At 52.1% G+C, this 17,669-nt stretch overlaps 1 protein-coding gene and 1 non-coding gene across 5 annotated transcripts in view; both read right to left on the bottom strand.

Moving 5' to 3' along the window:
- Positions 1 to 17,669, bottom strand: part of SREBF2 (sterol regulatory element binding transcription factor 2) — a 58,632-nt gene that overhangs the window by 2,175 nt on the left and 38,788 nt on the right. For all 4 annotated transcript variants that reach the window (XM_023631221.2, XM_023631222.2, XM_070253728.1 and 1 more), the window contains 7 exons: positions 10,816 to 10,984; positions 9,122 to 9,239; positions 8,393 to 8,502; positions 7,037 to 7,169; positions 4,330 to 4,498; positions 1,868 to 2,053; positions 331 to 442 (listed from right to left, as the gene is read on the bottom strand). In XM_023631221.2, the coding sequence (XP_023486989.1) occupies positions 331 to 442; positions 1,868 to 2,053; positions 4,330 to 4,498; positions 7,037 to 7,169; positions 8,393 to 8,502; positions 9,122 to 9,239; positions 10,816 to 10,984 (997 nt within the window). The remainder of the gene's footprint in view (positions 1 to 330; positions 443 to 1,867; positions 2,054 to 4,329; positions 4,499 to 7,036; positions 7,170 to 8,392; positions 8,503 to 9,121; positions 9,240 to 10,815; positions 10,985 to 17,669) is intronic.
- MIR33A (microRNA mir-33a) lies at positions 3,828 to 3,896 on the bottom strand. Its single transcript, NR_033063.1, has one exon. It is a non-coding gene; the product is annotated as a microRNA mir-33a (primary transcript).

The raw sequence follows: 17,669 nt of genomic DNA, 5'->3' as shown, positions 1-17,669 counted from the left end.
TGAGATGCAGTCTGCCTCTGGGGCCTATGCTTCTACCCCGGCTCCTGCACTGGGACAGCCTCAGACCTCTCCTCCCCACTCCTGAGGCTAGACCCACAACAACTTGACCAACGTCCACCCCTAGCCTCACAGTGCCTTCATGGATGCTCCCCAGCAACCCACCAGATGAGGCCTTGGATGTCTTTTATTCTCACACCCTCTGAGAACACTGCAGCTGTGGTCACACGCTGCGGCTGCTCTTAAACTGGGGTTTAAGTGCTGGGCTGGGCTCCTCCCCTGCTCAGGCCAGGCCCCCACCAGGCCTTTGAGCTGGGGTGCTGGTTGACTCACCGTGCTTGGTGTTCTGAGCAGTGCGCCGCCGCAAGCTGTGCTCCAGCAGCTGGTGGGTGCGGGTGGGGCTGGCTCCTGCCATCAGGCGCACAGTGGCTTCATGCAGGAACACCTGGGGAGGTGCAGGCAGGACGCACTCAAGCCCTGGGTCCTCACCGTCGGTGCCCCAGGAGGCACGTCTCCCTGGGGCATCTCGTCTGCACCTGACGACACCCCTCTTCCTCTCCACACTACCCTGCCCTGCTCACCCCTTGAAAGCGACCTCTGTCTCCTCACTCTGACCCCCGATACAAGCCAGAAACCTGGGTGAGCGGCAGGGTAGTGTGGAGCCCAGCACAGGCCAGCTGGTGGGGACAGAAGCAAGACAGCGAGCTGAGCAGGAAAGAGGCAGAGGGCTGCGTTCCTCTGCTGGTGAAGAGGAGAGCGCCAACCCGCCCTCTGGGGTGGGAGGACAAGTACCTGGGTGAAGCCTCAAGTCCTGGGAGCTGCTAGGTGAGAGTCAGCAGCTCTTTTGTAAATATGAGTCACTAGGGGGAGAGGGGCCAGGCCCGGGTCTCGAATTTCTTAAAATCTCAAGGTTCTTCTATCCCTTAATATCTCAGGCTGTGGGGAGGGTCTCAGTGCCACCGAAGAGTTCCAGCAGGGGACGGGCAGGATGGAAATGGTGTTTCAAGAGGCCTTTGATGCCCGTGCCCTGAGCAGACAGACGGCTACCGAGCCTTGGGGCATACTTCCTCTTTTCCAGAGTGAGGGGTGGTTCTCTGATGATTATGTTTGGTCTGCTGTGTCTGTCCTGGCTCGCTGCGAACAGTGGCCACAGTGTAACCCTGTGAGGGTCCCCATAGCACTGCAGAGTGAGGGCAGCCTCACTCTGAGCCCTTCTTTTTCATGCCCTTCCAAACACAGCCCTTCCCCCTCAATGACACTTCTGGGTTCCTCACTTGAGTTTTTGGAAAGTAATTCGGGCAAAAATATGTCAATTATATCACTCTAATTAGCATTAAAAGTAAAACAAAGAAGGAAATGATTTGAGTCTAGTAAGCCCAGTTATACAACTACCCTCAGAGACTCATCTCAGATCCTGTGGCCTTTGCCAAGGGGATGTTATGCAGAGAGTCAGGCAGCAGAACTGAAACCCCCAATGGCTCAGAAAAAGGATTAAATGCAGTTCCAGGGAGATTCTGCCACTCTGACGCCAGTTATGAAAGCCAGAGTGGAGCTCCCTTGTGTCCTCCCCGCCCTACTCCACCAGGAGCCCCTCCTTGCTCCCTCGGAGCCTGTCCTAACCCGGCGTTTGTCTGGTGAAGTGGATCTGTGCTGGCCTCTCTGTAGGCCATGTAGCCTGCTCACCACCATGCTCCAGGGCAGGGCACATGGCAGGTCCTCAACTACTATGAGCTGAACAAAGGGACACATGCACCAGCCCACTGATTGACAGGTCACCCAGCTGACCCAGAGGGCCAGCTCCACAACCCCACACTGGTGCCGGGCCCTGGGACCTCAATCTGCCCTCCCCTGGCAGCCAGCTGGCCCTCACCTTGCGGTAGGCTGGGCGGAAGCTGTGCGCTAGCCTACGCAGGCTGCCCAGGTCCCGCTGGAAGCCAGCCAGCTCAGTGCCCGATGCTTGGTAGGTCTCACCCAGGGCCTGGCTGGCTCCTGCCTGCTTTTGCCAGAGGGCTGTCCGCAGCGACAGTAGCAGGTCACAGGTCAGCAGCTGGACCACCTGTGGGATGAGCCACAAAGGAGGAGTCAGGTGACGGGCGCATTGCTGGGGCAGGGGTCTCAGTACCTACTGGACCCTCTCCAGCCCAACACTCGGCAGCCCCGGGAGAAAGTGGAGGGCAGTTGAGGCGGCCTGGAAAACACTGCACAGGGAGCAGGAGAACAGCCGAAGGGCAAACTGAGGCTCACGGCATCCAGTCCTTTCCATGGCCCCAAGTGGGAGACCTGTTCTCCCCATTCTGCAGGTGAGGAAGCCGAGGTTCAGAGAGGGACAGAGCTTGTGTGGGGACAAAAGTGGTAGGGGCAGGAATAAACCTTTGTGGGTCTGCCAGCGTCTGCCATGGGTTCCTCCCACCTCATGGGAGCCCCACCATGGCTGGCCTGAAGACTGATACCCGAAAGGTACCAAGGCCCTGCCCCTCCAGTGGAATCAAGAAGCCTGCAGTGGCAGCATAGCCTGGAGATGGGGGAAGGAGAGGAGAGGAGGGAGGCTGGGCTCACTTAACAGACGGCGGCCAAGGCTCAGCCCAAGTGGCCTCTGGGGCGGCGGAGACAGGAGCCCAAGAAGGCAGGACTGCAGAGCAGTTAATGCTCGGGTTTAGACCCACTGACCTGGATCAATCGTGGTTTTGTCACTGACTAGCTATACAACCCTGGCACATAACTGAACCTCTCTGAGCCTCATTTTCCTCATCCACAAAATGGGTACCAAGGGCTCTTGTGAGCGTTACATGAGAGCACTGGGTGTGGGCACTATGCCTGGCCCTCAGAAGCATTCAGTCAACACTGGCCACTATTAGGCACGGATGCCCCACCAGAGTGGACCTCACTCGGCACAACACCCATGAGGCTGGGCCGCCTACCTGGCTCCCGAGGCCCAGGGGAACCAGGCAGCATTGAGTGAGGAGACAGCCGAGTCCTTTCTGAGATGAGTCACATGTGGCCCTCAGGATCAGACCAACTCCCCCAGGCCATTCCTCATCTCATCCAGCATGGCTTTCCCCTTCTGCAGGGTGCTGGAACTGGGGAGGTCCCAGTGCTACCCCAGACCCCATCCTGGACCCTGCCCTGGGCCTGCTCGGTGCCCTGACCCTTGGCCACACTGTTTTCTGGCTGCTGACAGCCTCAAGGGGACAGGGATGAGGTCCCCTACCCCCCTCAAATAAAACTGGGCAGTTCTAAGTGGTGAGCCCTGGGGGTGCCCCTTTGGGTAGGGGGGAGCAGCCTCGGGCTGGATTGTGCCCTCTGAAGGTCATCAGGCTCCACGAGGTCCCCCTTTTCTAGGCCCACTCTCCCACACAGAACTGCCACCCAGGAATCCCAGCCCCAAGGATGCCCGCAGTCTCTCTCTTGTTCCCCTGACTCAGCTGAGACTGTTCTCTCATGAAGACAAATACTACGAGAGACCAGCAGAGGAAAGGCACAAAGTGAGAGGCGGCCCCCACAGGCCTTTGCTTCTGGGCCCTTTCTGCACATATTGTCCTAGGTTCACCTGTGTCCAGGGCCACTGATGACCTTTAGCCAGAAGTGCCAGCCTAGTCACCTGGGACCAAACCCCAGTGAGGGGCTCAGAGTCTGACCCTCCAGGATATACCTCGCCCTCCATTTCTGGAGTGAAACCACGCTCCTCTCAGGTGAGCAGACAACACTGCCCTTCCAGTTGCATGCATCCCACCTCTCCCCTCTCCTAGGATGGCCATGCTTTGTACCAACAGTGACAGGAGAGCCCTCTAACAAGACATGGGTGGGTAGTCTCTCGAGGGCCGGGCAGGCCTCTGTGATGCACTGTGGAAACATTGCATGGGTACCGCCAGAACATGCAATGCAACTACAATGCACCACAGCTGCCCACCAGGAGGTGTGCAGCCAGCCACGGAGGCACCCAGGGCAGCCAGTCGGCTCAGGGACTGTGTGGGTGAGGGGGCAGAGGCCCACTCCAAGGCTGGCCTGCAGGGGCCTGGGGAGTCATGCAAGCTGCCTGGAGCAAATGCAGAGCCCTGGCCAGCTGCGGTTCACCTGGGCTGACACAGAGCCGAGGGCCAGCAGGATCTGGGAGTCAGGGAGCCCAGGAAAGGTATAGGTGGAAACACACTTGCCCCGAGAACTAAAAAGGGAGCCCACCTGGGCTAGCAGGCTACATTCTGGGGAAGGGGGCTGCTAGCCTGGTTTCTGTCTCTCAGGCAGCCTCACAGGCTGGATAAGTTCAAGGCGGGCTGGAGTGTTCTTACCCACCAGAGCTGAGCACCTCCCTGAGGAGCCAGGTAAGCCCCGACTCACGTGGTTGAGGGCGGGGTCGCAGGTGGCCCCGCTGACATTGAGGCTGCTCCACAGGTGGCTGCTGGCCCTCTCACAGTGGCAGAAGGAACTCTGCTGCCCATCCGCCTTCCCAGAGAGTGAGGCGTGTATGGCTCTGCAGGTGTGGAAGACGGCCTTCACCAGGGGGCTCCTGGGTGGTGAGAGGCAGGAGGTCAGTGAGTGTCACCTGGGTAGCATGGCCAGTGACCACCAAACCCCAGACCGCCATGACATGAGGGTCTGTCGACTCAAATGCTGCCATAATGGTTCCAGGTCCCCAGTTCTAGATCTGAAATGCTGGCATTGAGTGAGGGTGGTCCCTCTACTCCTAAAGGACTTCCTTCATTCCAGGATTCCCAGGGACAAGTCCCTACCCACAGGCGATCACTCTCCAGTGAGGGAGTTGGATAATAAAGGCATCAAACACTGAATATGCAATGCCAGGCAGGGCAAGCGCCAGGAAGAAAAGTCAATCAGAGGAAGGGGGTGACATTTTATAAAGGATAGTCAAGGATGAGCTCTCTGGAAAGGTGACATTTGGGTAGAGACCTGAGGGAACTAGGGGAGCGAGCCATGTGGATTTCTATGGAGGAGGGCTCCAGGCAGAGGAGCAGCATGTGCAAAGGCCCTGGGTGTCTGAGGCATGTGAGAATATCCAGGAGCCAGAGAGGGTGGAGAGAAGGAAGTGAGGGAGTGAGGGAAAGCAATCTGCAGGGTCAATCATGGCCGCGCAAGGCCCTTCCCAGTCTAGCCACGGCCCAGCTCTTCTGACCTGGCTCCAGGCAAGCGAAGTTCATCCCCTCTCCCCTTCCCACTCCTGTGCCTCTGCTGACATTGGCGCCTTTACCTGAAATACACTTTCTCACTCATCTCCTGAGACTTGTTCCACCACTGGGCCCCTGGTCCACCTTCTCCTGTCCTGCCCACTCCATTTCCTGCCCCTATAAGCATCCTCTGCTGCCCACTGGGTCAGGCCCTTTGTACCCACCTCTGCTCCCCCAACACCAAATCTTGGTTTTTTTGGCCTCCCTCCCTCACCAGACGCTGTATGAACTCTTGGAGGCTGATCTACCTCTGGCCCAGAACCCCTCCTAGTGAAACTGAAGAAATGCACTGGCTGCTTCATGGAAGGTACGGCTGGCCTGGCAAAGGCATTGGCAACAGCCCCCTCCGCCCCCAAGATGAGCATCTGAACAGGACGGGCCACTGCCTACTTGCTTATGGCCATAACTTGTTAGCTTGTTCACTGCAGCCTCGCAGAGCCTAGAATGCAGCTGGCACCAAGTAGGCCCTCAGTTATGTATTTGCTGAATAAATGATACAATCATGGAAGGGGTGCAGGAGACCCCAGGATGGGGCGTGTGGCCAAGAGGAAGGGATTAGAGACCCAGGATCAACCACCAGGACTACCACTAAGAAGCCATCTAAGACAGTCATTCAAACAATCTGTACCTCAATTTCTTCATCTATTGAGCGGCCACAATACTACCTGCTGCTACTTGTGGTGACATAAAGTTGGCTCCATTATTTGCACCTGTTCTCTAAGGGGTCATTCCCCCAGAAGCTGGTGTTAAGCTCTCTGGGGAAACTTAGTCCGTTTTCACAGAGCGGAGGGGAGAGAGGGTGGGAAGGCTGGGTTTAGGGGAGGGTTCCCACAGCATCATTATCCCTGAAGAGCAAAGGGACCCCGGGGTGATGATATTCAGGGGGACGGAATGCCTGCTGAGGGTCTTAGCTGTATGCCAGGGCTCTGCTGCTTAGAAGTGGGGTGACTTTAGACAGCTCACCCATCGAGCCTCGGTTTCCTCAGGCGCATTGGCTGGGAGACAACACACAGGGTGGAGTCGAACACCGAGCTGGATGCAGGGTGGGTGCTCACTGGTTAGGGCGCTTAAGAATGGGTTACTTAAATGAAACTGGGGTGTCAGACCTACTTTAGGGAACCTACCCAGACCCACTTTTCTCAGCTCCCTCCTGCTCTTCTGGTTAAGAGTCTGCTTGACAGGAAATCCTACAGCCTTGGCACTGAGGGAGGACCGTGTGGGGCCTTTTTGCCTTGGAGCATTTTAAAGTTTCTCTCGAGTGGCAGAAGATGTCAGGGACACTCAGATCTAGTCAGACACAGCTAAGGTGTCAGCAGGCAGGGTCTGCCTGTCACTACAGGCCAAAGGCCCGCAGGCATGAGTCCCCAAAGAGGAATGTCAAAAGCTCTCTGGTTATGCCTTATGCCTTGTGCTAAAAGCCCTTTTAATGATATGGCTGACGGGGGGAACTGGCGACAACGCTGGCACATGAGGGAAGGTTCCTCGGGCCCTCACAAACCCTGTGCTGGCTTGTCACTACCACCATGCGTGCTCCACCATGAGCTTCCGAAGAGGCCGGGAGCCAAACCACTCTCCCTCCCCAATAGCCTGTGGCCCCACGGAGGCTGTGGGAAGAGGCCCTGGAAGCTGGGATGACACATAGAAAGATGTGCCCGCCAAGCTAGGTTTCTCTGTGGTGCCCTCTTCCTCCCTCACTTGATCTCTCTGTCTACCATGCAGTCCCTGGCCTACCTGACCCTACACCCCGATGGCCCCCCAGGTCCAGACCTGCTCCTTCCTGCTAACCCAGACAAGCGAGCCTGGCACACTGGCTTTTGAGATTCCCCTGGAAAGAAGAAAGTAAGTGATCAAGGAGGCCTACGCACTCTGTCACTTCCAGGGCCTTGGGGACACGCTCGACTTCAGTAAAATGAGCGCGCACAGCTGCGTCGTCTCCCTGGAGCCAGCTGATGGCCATAGTGATTGCAGATGTCCACCACCGACAGATGACATCTGGACCTGGAGGGAGCAATACCAAACATTACTTACAGGAACCAGACCTGCGGCACTCAGCCTGACTGGCTGCACCTAGTTCCCCCATGGCACAGGCCACCTTTACCTTCCGGGCACAGGCTAGGGGCCTCTGGGATGCCCTCTCACATTGCTGGTGGAAGCACCAACCAGCACAATCCCTCAGCAATACGTATCAAGTGCCTTAAAAACGTTCACTCCTCTTAACCTAAAAATCCCATTTTTGGCAAACTATCACAAAGAAATTGGCCTACCTAGAGAAAAAAAATTTAACAAAGATGTCCACTGTAGTATTATTTTTAAGTAAAAAGCCGGAAACAACCTAAACTTCCAATAGCCATGGAAAACGGTGTTTCCAAAGTCTCTGTAGTAACAGGCTCCTGTTAGAATCTTTTAAGTCTTTTCCCCTCTGAGGTTTAGTTTTCACAGCTGCAAAATTATACTAGTGACCTTGCAATGCCAGTGGGATGGACGTATAAGATAAAAGGCCCAAGAGTGCATTCTTGTCTAAATTCTAAAATAAAGACTGGCCGTGAGATCAGTGGTCATGATGGGGTGGCTGTTTTTCTGGATCCTTCCCTCCGTAAGGAGACTGGCCAGACAGAAGCTTGACACTCCCTTTCTACCAGCTGCCTTAGAAGCCTGAGAGGTGGCAGCTGATGTGCCATCACCCTGATGGCAGTTCAGGGATAGAACAAAAGAATGTACTCCTGTCAATTCAGTCAGTGGGTTGCGCTGTGTCACCCAAGGCAGTGGGCAGCTGGAGCAGTACAGACACCCAGATGAAAGGTCTCTTCAGCACTGTGTCGGGTCCAAGATCAGCCTCGGGGGTTGCTCCGAGGCACAACCTAGAGGAAGGGGCACTGTGCATCTGAAAGGTGGGCCCCTACTTGCCTCCAGCGCCTGGAACCTTTGCCCCCCTTCTGAGCATTTGGGAAGGTTGCTGACTTGCCCCTACCAGCCAGGGCCCAAAGAAGACATTCACTCGCTTACCATCCCACTTCTAGGAGAATCATTATTTCCTGTCCCTAGAAAGCTGCCTAGCAGGGTTATGGGTCAGGGCTGTGGGGGAGCCATACATACAAACCTCAGATCCAGAGAAGATTCTCGAGTGTACACTCATAACTAACCCTGGTCCCTGGGACAAAAGAGCTGTGAAGCACTGGATGAAGCAACCTGAGGCCTGTGGAGCCGCCCTGCAAGATACTTACCAAGGGCTGACTTGAGCACAGAGCTGCTGGAGAAAGGAGGGGTCACAATCCCCACAGAGTCCACAAAAGAATTAAGTAATTTTAGGTACTCCAAAGCACTGGAGAATTCACTAGAAAGAGAAGAAAAGGTCCCATATACATCAAAATGTACACAAGGATCACACTCACGGCCTGGCTGTCCAGCCTTCCAGCTCTAAGAGCCAATGGACATTTCTGGTCCCTTCTTCCCCATCATGCCAGGCATCTCCTAAGCCCTGCCCCCGACACCATTCACACTTTCCACAGGCCTTCCTTCTCACGTTTCTGACACTCTTCCCACCGCCAGGAGAGCCAGCTATTCTCTTTCATCCTTGGCCCCGAAACCTGACTCTTCCCCTCAAAGCCCAATTTAAATGTCGTCTCCTCGCAGAAGTTTTCTGATCTCCCAAGCAGAACTGCCCTGCCCTCCCTACTGGGGTGCACTCCAGTCAGGACCTGGGCCTTGTATAAGCAAGACTTTGGCACCTGTCTGCCTCTTGGGTCTTAATCTGTGAAGGAAAGACTGTGCTACTGGGGTGCCCAATAACTATGTCAGAGCTCACACAGGGCTCTCATAAGGCTGCTGGGTTTGAGAAATAAATACGAGGGACCATTCAATTTCCCTGCAGACCCTACACTGGGCTTGTTTCACAGCTGCCCTTGAACTTCCTGAGCAGACGGCCCAAGGCGAGGGTGTCCTGGGGATGTTACCAGCTCTCTTCTTCCTGATCTCCACCCTTCTTCTTGGCCTGAGGTTTCACCAAGGACTCCACAGCTCGCTCCAGCAGGTTCTTGCAGAAGGCCTGGTGGACCTGGGCAATGGGGTCAGCTGAAGAAGAGAAAGGCCAGGACAAGTGTTAAATGGGTCTTACTTATAAGCCCAGTTTTGTCTTTATAGAGAAAATGGAGAGTGGGTAGAGGAACCCAGGGAATAGCTGTCTCCTCTGAACAGGTAACAACTCCCATTTCTCAACCAAACCTCAGAACTACCTTGTTAAAAGGTCGGAAGGTGGGGGCAGGGGTGGGGAGGGTGGTCAGCCCCAGACTGCAGAGCCCAAGACCACCCGTGGTTCTGGACTGGTCCAGTGGGGGGGAGTGTGTGTTGTGGGGGCTGTGGGTCGGGGGGGAGGTTGCTGTGTCTCCTGGCACGGAGCTCAATATTTCCATTCAAGGTTGGAAGCTGTAAGGTGGTGGCCACAAGCCTTGCCAGAAAACGGAAAATGGAGAGCTCCTCCAAGTCTCAGAGGCTGCCTCTTCTCCTGTGGCTCAGGAAGACAGCCAGCTGAGGAGAAAGAGAGGGTGGCTGCTGCCTTGACATGACAAGGAAGACCCTGCTCCTGTTCTCCACAGCATTTTCATGGGTCTTGAGGTCAGTGATGGTCTGGTTGAGCTGATTAAACAAGGGGCCCTGAAATGCTTATGACAGCTGACTGTCACTGACAAGTCCCCACTGGCAGGCCCAAAGCAGGGCACCACGAGCCCCTTCCCTCCCCTTACACGCACAGATGTGGGCCTCAGTCTGACAAGGACAAGGAGCCAGGACACTTAGCCAGGGCATGAACACATTCTGGGCAACAAGGCCTAGAATCAGAGCCTGCAAGAGGTGAGAGAGCCAGTCATAGTCTACGGTGTAGACAAAGCAGACAGTGGGGATGGGGTGGGGAGATTTAGGATTGCTTTGGCTTTCATCCTTACTTTCTGGTGTTGCACACCATTCTTATATTGTGCAATAAAGTTATTAAAAAGGAAATACAGTGGAACTCCATCAAATGTCTGATACACACCCCTGTACCTGCCGAACATGCTTCACTCTCCTCAGACTCCCAGTGTAGAGAGGGGAAAAGCATGCAGAAGGCAGAAAGCCACTGGTCGCTCTAGTCTCAGTTAACCCGCCCAGCCTTTACAGCTCCGAGGCTGGGCGAGTCGACTCCAATCACTGTCAAACACCAGGGACAGCAAGCCAGCATCCCCTCCCAATGCCTGGAGCCGTGTCTCTGCCACCACTCTGAGCACTTGACGACCGCCTGTCGCCTGTTGTTCCCTAACTGCTCCATACCTGTCTGTCTGCTTTTCAATGGGACCCGGAGACTAGGGCTAGAGAACAACTCCACACAACCTTTGTTCCTCCAAAGTGCCCAGAATGAGGGTGAGAATACAGTTGGTGCTCAATCACAATTCAGTACTGTGTGGCAGTGTGACTGATGTTAAGATCCCCAGGCTTTCAATGTCAGAGAGAGGTGAGCTGCAAACCCAGCTAAGGTGCTGACCAGGCTCATGACCTCCCTGAGCTTCGGGGAAAACAAGATTGAGACATCCTCTCTCTCTACACAGCTGGAGCGCACCCTGCAGCACTGGTGGCTTTCATGGCTTTCCTCAATTCCCAACAGCTGCAAAGGTGTTCTCACCTGGGTTCCTCTGGGCACAGTACAGACTCTCCTTGGCAGCTGACTTCACCGACCAGCTCCGCTCCATGAAAAATTTCTGGCCCAGGGGGTGGCAGAGCCAGCGCAGCGAGTCAGGGACAGCATTGCGTTCGGGGCCACACAGACTCTGGGCTCGACTGAGGAAGTAGCTCTGTGAAAGGACAAGAACCATGGGTGACACCAGGGTGGTAGAATGCTGGCTGCAGCCATCATGGGGCCATCAGAAAGCACCGCCACGGTGGAGGCAGGATGAGGAAAGAGCAACAAGAGGGCTGGGACCCTCATGTACCTGGAAGTAAATGCCACCTCTGAAACTAGGGCAAGTGGCTCCAGTGGAGCCTTCCAGGCTTGATGAGCAGCTACAAACCCCAGCAGGAGTGGGGACAGAGCCTCAAGGCACCTGTGGGGCCCCTGCTGCAACCTGTCCTGCTGGGTCTGCCTAACCCTACTAAAATCTTGTTCTCGGCCCTGCTGGCATTCAACCTACAGAGCTGAGGAGGGGTCTCTGAGGCCTCCCAGCTACATTTCCACCCTCAGCCCCATGAGGGTCATGGTGCCCAAGCTAGGTAGGCCCTTGCATCCTGGAACTTTTTCTCATCTGTCATTTTAATTACACATCTTCTAGGGTTTTCTTTTTGAGGAAGATTAGCCCTGAGCTAACATCCGCTGCCAATCCTCCTCTTTTTGCTGAGGAAAACTGGCCCTGAGCTAACATCCGTGCCCATCTTCCTCTACTTTACACATGGGATGCATACCACAGCATGGCCTGCCAAGCGGTGCCATGTCCGCACCCGGGATCTGAACCGGCGAACCCTGGGCCGCTGAGAAGTGGAATTGTGCGAACTTAACTGCTGCACCACCGGGCCGGGCCCTCTTTAAGGGTATTTTTTAGGCCAAATTGTATTCTGCTTTGACTAATTTTTCATCTCTTTTACCTCTGAGTGTAAAGAGTTTAGAACAGGTACACAGCAAGCGGTCAGTAACTGTCATTTACCATCACTGTCACACTAGAAAGTCACGAGGCAGCCCTGAGGCTCGTCCAGGACCCACAGAGGCATGTGTGTGTGTGTGTGCTTGCGTGTGTGTCTGTGTTTGTGTGTGATGCCCTTCCCCCCAAGGTTGGCCCTGCAAGGGCTTTGTCCAGCCCCCTAAAGAGATCCCCATGCCATCCCTGGATAAGCCCCTGACATGAACACTGGCCTGCAAGGAAAGACCAAGAAAGACTTTGAAAGCCTCCTTGCTGCACAATTCAAAGAGTCAGTGTCCCAGTCTCTCGGGCCCCTCCTTTGCCTGCAGGATAACATCACTCCAGGGCCCCTGGAACAAGAATTGCAGGGACAATGCCGTCTATCCATGTTTTCAGAAATTCCATCGTTTTTTATTCTTTATTCTAAAACCCATGATTTCCAACCCATAAACCCACTCAATACAGGCCAGCCTATTATTGAATGAGGAGCTTAGCAGAGAAGGATGGAAGGGAGGGAGAAGCATGAGGTGCAGGGAACTCAGGCCTGCGGACCTCGACCTTCACACTTCAGCCCTTGCCTCCATAATGAGGGCTGCTGTCTCCTTGTCTGGTTCGGTCTGATGGTTCTGACCTTTACTGGGCTCTAAGTAGCCATCAGCTAATATAGCGGCTTCCGAAGACTTGAATGCCAGGGTCAGAAATAGCACCGCCAAAGTGCCACTCAAGAACACAGACCAAGAAGACTGCCTCTCTCCAGGGGAATCCAGCAACGGCTGCCTGATTCCAAGAGAAAATGACCTGGCCAAACTGCTTTACAGACACACTCTAATATTATCACAGCACTTACGGGACCAAGTGGAGCATTTCACCTAAATCTCTAGTCACAGGGCCAGAGGTACTAGTGGCCTTCCCTCCTCTTTGCTGACCGCCATATTTGAAAAAGGGCGCCGGAGAGCAATGCACAGGATCCCAGGACCTTCTCCCGACCCTCAGCACAGCACTCGCTGAATCTGAGCTTGTAAGCGTGATGGCTAGAGAAGAGCAGCTGAGCAGCCTGAATGGGATGGAGTTTGGGGGTGGGGTGGTGACAATTCCAGGCCCTCTGAAGTCTGAGAACCCGAACAGTTGCCCCCAACTCTCTCCCAAGAGCAGGTGCCTGATAAGCCAAGGAGCCTGATGGCTGCTGCAAGGGAAACCAAGGACCACTGCCTCCTCAGAAGGGCCCAAACATCACCAACAGAAGCAGAAACAAAGCCTGGTTAGTTGGTATTGCAAGAAGAACCCAGAGAAACCATTTAGAAAGTCATTAAGTTAAAATATATTTTTAAGCTTAATTGTTGAAAAAGAAAAGAAAAACCTTAGTTATAACAAATCTCAGTGGGAGGGGGAGCTTGAGTTTAATGGTTTGAATTAATAAGAAATATAAATCCTGGGATAGTGATCCACAGTATGGCTTCTAGAAGGGAAATTGAGAAAATAACTTCTGTTGTTCTTTTAATTTTCTCGGCATTATCACCCTGTGATAATTTTCCTAAATTTTACAGACACTGCAAGTCTCCCAAGCTGGGGCCTAGGAGCACTCCCTATAACTTATCTGCTAACTGCCAAATTGAGCAGCTGTGGCAGGAGACTCAGAACTGCTGAGATCCTGAGGGCCACCCTGTACCCCCGGGCCAGTCCCAACTCTAGGTTGTGTCCTCCTCCCATACTGGTCTGACCCTACGGTTCTCAAATTATGTGCCAAGGCACTCTGAACCACCACAGTGAATGCGAAGAGGTGTCTAGACAGTTTACGTTTTTAGGTAAACAGAGCAACGCTCAACAGGAATTGGACACCATGTAGACTACTAGATGGAGGTAATTCACAGTCTCAACATGAGATTGCATGACCTTCCTTTGGATGGTGTCCGGTCTTGTGAAGCTGAGTTTTCGAAGGTTGTTGTAATAAAAAGCAAGTTCTGTGTGAAAATTGACATGAAACAGGAAATGAAGGTGGTGGTGTCCAATCTGATTTCAAAGTTTGATTTTTTTTTTCCCTTTTTCTCCCCAAAGCCCCCCAGTACATAGTTGTAGATTCTTCATGGTGGGTCCTTCTAGTTGTGGCATGTGGGACGCTGCCTCAGTGTGGCCTGATGAGCAGTGCCATGTCCGCGCCCAGGATTCGAACCAACGAAACACTGGGCCACCTGCAGCGGAGCGTGCAAACTTAACCACTCGGCCACAGGGCCAGGCCCTGATTTCAAAGTTTGAGAAAGCACATGCAACAGGCACATGCATCCCATTAGTAAGTAAACGGTTATTAAGAATAAAATAAATGGGCCCAGCCCCCTGGCTGAACGGCTGGGTTCACACGCTCCGGTTTGGAGGCCTGGGTTCACTGGATTGGATCCTGGGCAAGGACATAGCACCCCTCATCAAGCCATGCTGAGGCAGCGTCCCACATAGCAGAGCCAGAAGGACCTACAACTAGAATATACAACTATGTACTGGGGGGCTTTGGGGAGAAGAAGAAAAAAAAAGAAGATTGGCAACAGATGTTAGCTCAGGTGCCAATCTTAAAAAAAAAAAGAAGAAAATAAAAATATTATTTCTTTTTCATTTTTGTGTGTTATTTTTTTCAAATAGCTAATAAGTTGTCAAGACACAAGTATCTATTAAGATGTTTGTACCTAACTAACAAACAGAACTGTTAGGTATTTCTTTTACCCAGGGAAACCATGAAAAAAATTACTGAGATATAAAGGATGCCATGAACTGAGAAAGACTGGGAACCTCTGGTCTAAACCATTTTTACAGAGGCCAGCATTTCACGTGGCCCCAAAGCCTCGCTCATTTGCTAGCTAAATATATTCCACCAAATTCAAAGCTTCTTTCTCTTTAAGAAAGTACCATCTGGGTCTCTTAATCTATGCCCTCCCAGGAAAAGCAAAGAGATGAGAGGGGCAGTTACTTTCCTAGAGATCAGCTCCTCTCTTTTTCCTACCCTACTGAAAAAGCACATTTAGCAATACCATTAATGTTGCAAATATTGATACCTTTTGACCCAGCATCACCACCTCTAGAGATTTAACCTCAACAGGTCCTTGTACAAGTGGGTAAGACAGTGTGCAAGGATGGTCCCTGTAGCACTGTCTCTAACTGTAAATGCTGGAAAGAACCCAAACGTCCATCAGCAGCAAACTGGCTTAATCAACGTGTGGGAGCACCAAGTACCTCTATGGAATAATAAGGCGACCAAGAAAGAGGCCCAAGACTTACGGTTTGGTTGAAGAAAGTAGGCGGCAAATAGGGTTTCTGGTAATGATCAGATTAAATAAATTCTAATGCATATATATCTTAGTACATGCAGGAAGAAAATTCTGAGGAAATACACATCAAACTGTTCACTACTTTTTCGGCATATCAAATGTTTTCTGGGGGGAAACCATTAAGAGAACCATTCTCCTGATGCCACACATATGCCTTCCTCAAATGGAATCTCTAATTCTCTTTAAATGGCAGCTACATCTCAGCAATAAGGACAACCGAAACCCCAGTGGGACTTTTGGGATGACGAGATGATCCTAAAGTTTATATGGAAAGAAAAGAGCAAAAACTAATCACTAATGCTGAGAACTGACACTCCCAAATATCATCCCATATTATAAGACTTGACCATTAGGGTGTGAGGTGTTGGTGCACTGTGTTCATCCAGAAGCAGACACAACATACACGGACAGTCGATTTATGAAAAAGGTACAACCCGGCGCAGAGGGGAAACGATGGTTATTTTAATAAGATTCTGGGGCAGGGAGATAGCCACATCGAAAAAAAGTAGATCTCGCACCCTTACCCCTAACTCAAACAAAAATCAATTCCAGGTGGGTTATGGACCTATGTGTGAAAAGTGAAAAATAAAGCACCTAGCAGATAATATAGGAGAATATCTTCCTGACTTTGAAGTAGGGCAAAGATTTAATAAACAAGACATAAATGTCTAGCTGCAAAGGAAGAGACGAATTATCTGGACCTCATGAACATTAAGAACTTGTGCTCATCAATCAACACCATTAAGAGAGAGAACAGGCAAGCCACAGAGTGGGAGAAGGCGTATGCAAAGCACATATCCAACAAAGGATCATAGCCAGAGTAAAGAACTCGAATCAATAAAAAGACAGACATCCCAAATGAAAAACAGGTAAAACACTTGAACAAGGTTTCCACAAAAGAGACTATTCAAATAGCCAATAAACTACCCAAGTGGCCAATAATAAGGTGCTCAACATCATTCATCACCTGGGAAATGCAAATGAAAACTACAAGACGATACCACCAGAGGGCTAGAAAACCAAAATGACACTTTCATGTGTTTGGTGAGGGTACAGAACAGCAACAACTGAAACAACTCTCCTACACCGTTGGCAGAGCGGAATTGGTACAACCACTCTGGAAAACTGTTAGTCGGCGTGTACTAAGGCTGAATTTCTGACCATGCCACTCCTAGAAATGCAGTCACATGTTCACCCACGGATGAACAAAGACATTCACAGCAGCCCTATTCATCAGAACCAAAACCAGGAAACAACTCCAAAGTCCACCTACGAGAGTCTGGTCATACAACGGAACACTGTAAAGCAATGAGAATGGACAGTCTGCAACTATACACAACAACATAAATGAAACTTAACATGACACTGAGTGAAAGCAGCCAGTCACATACAGTACATTCTGTACCACTCTCCTTATATAAAGTTTCAACAGAGGCAAAACTTCTGAGGTGATGGATGGCAGTTACCCTGCTGGAGGGCTTGGGGAAGGGGTCCAGGGAGGCTTCTGGGGTCTTGTTTCTGGGGTTCTGTTTCTTGATCTGTCTGCTGGTTCTATGGGTGTGTTCACCTTGTGAAGTCGCTGAACTGCGCATGAACCGTATCCTTTCCTATGTGCACACTGTACTTCGGTATAAAGTTTACAGGAACAAAAACCAGCAGATGAAACTACGCGACAGAATTCAGAATAATGATTACCTCTGTGGGGGCAGGGGGACTGGAGAAGGCCTATAGGAGGCCTCTGGGGGTGATGAGAATGTTCTACTTGATCTGGGTGGTTGTTACACAGGTGAATTCACTTTGTGAAAATTCATCAAGCTTGTAAGTTAAAATGTGTGCATTGTTCTGTATGTAGGTTGTATTTCGATAAAATTAATGTCTTCAACGTACTTTTGGGGGGCAGAGAAGTTATAAGTATGACATCGGCCCAGAGCACTAGGACAAATAAATGGAAGGGGGGAGCAGCCTGGTGGATGCCTCCTGCTCTGGGCCTACATTCCCCTTGCCCAGAAAGCCCCCCTGACTTCCCTGAAGCCGGGGTCAGGAGTTGAGAGTGCCCTCTGGGCAGCCAGATCAGCCCCACCCTCGCATTCATCCTACTGTCCTGAAGGCCTGGTCCTTGTCTGGATGCCCTGCCAGACTGTATGCTCCCCAAGAACAGGGCACATGTCCTGCTCACCGCTGCATTTCAACTCCAGAAAGTGCCTGTCCCAAAGCTGGGACTCAGTAATGTTTGCTGAACAAACATCTTATCTGGGGTCACAGAAACAGGGTCAAGACACAGAAAGCACACTGGGCTTTCCCATGCCCTCTGTCACCTAGACTATGGTGATGCACTTCAGGAAGCATCAACGTGACCACAGGGCACATCCCTGATCATTCTCAACTCATCAGTACCATTACCGAGATATGGAAACAAACGGAGACGTGAGCGCTCTGTTCTGAACACAGCTGATGTATTCAGCAGCCTACCCAAAGTGGGCACTGAATAAAAGATGCCTGTTTCTGCTGAAGCAACAGAAAGCCTGAGGTCAGCAGATGCTGTGAACTAGTTGATAACAGGA

The sequence above is a fragment of the Equus caballus genome, chromosome 28 (genome assembly GCF_041296265.1).
Source record: "Equus caballus isolate H_3958 breed thoroughbred chromosome 28, TB-T2T, whole genome shotgun sequence".
Taxonomy (NCBI): Eukaryota; Metazoa; Chordata; class Mammalia; order Perissodactyla; family Equidae; genus Equus; species Equus caballus.
Note: the sequence above shows the minus strand (reverse complement) of the source record. Positions and strands in the feature narration are given on the sequence as shown.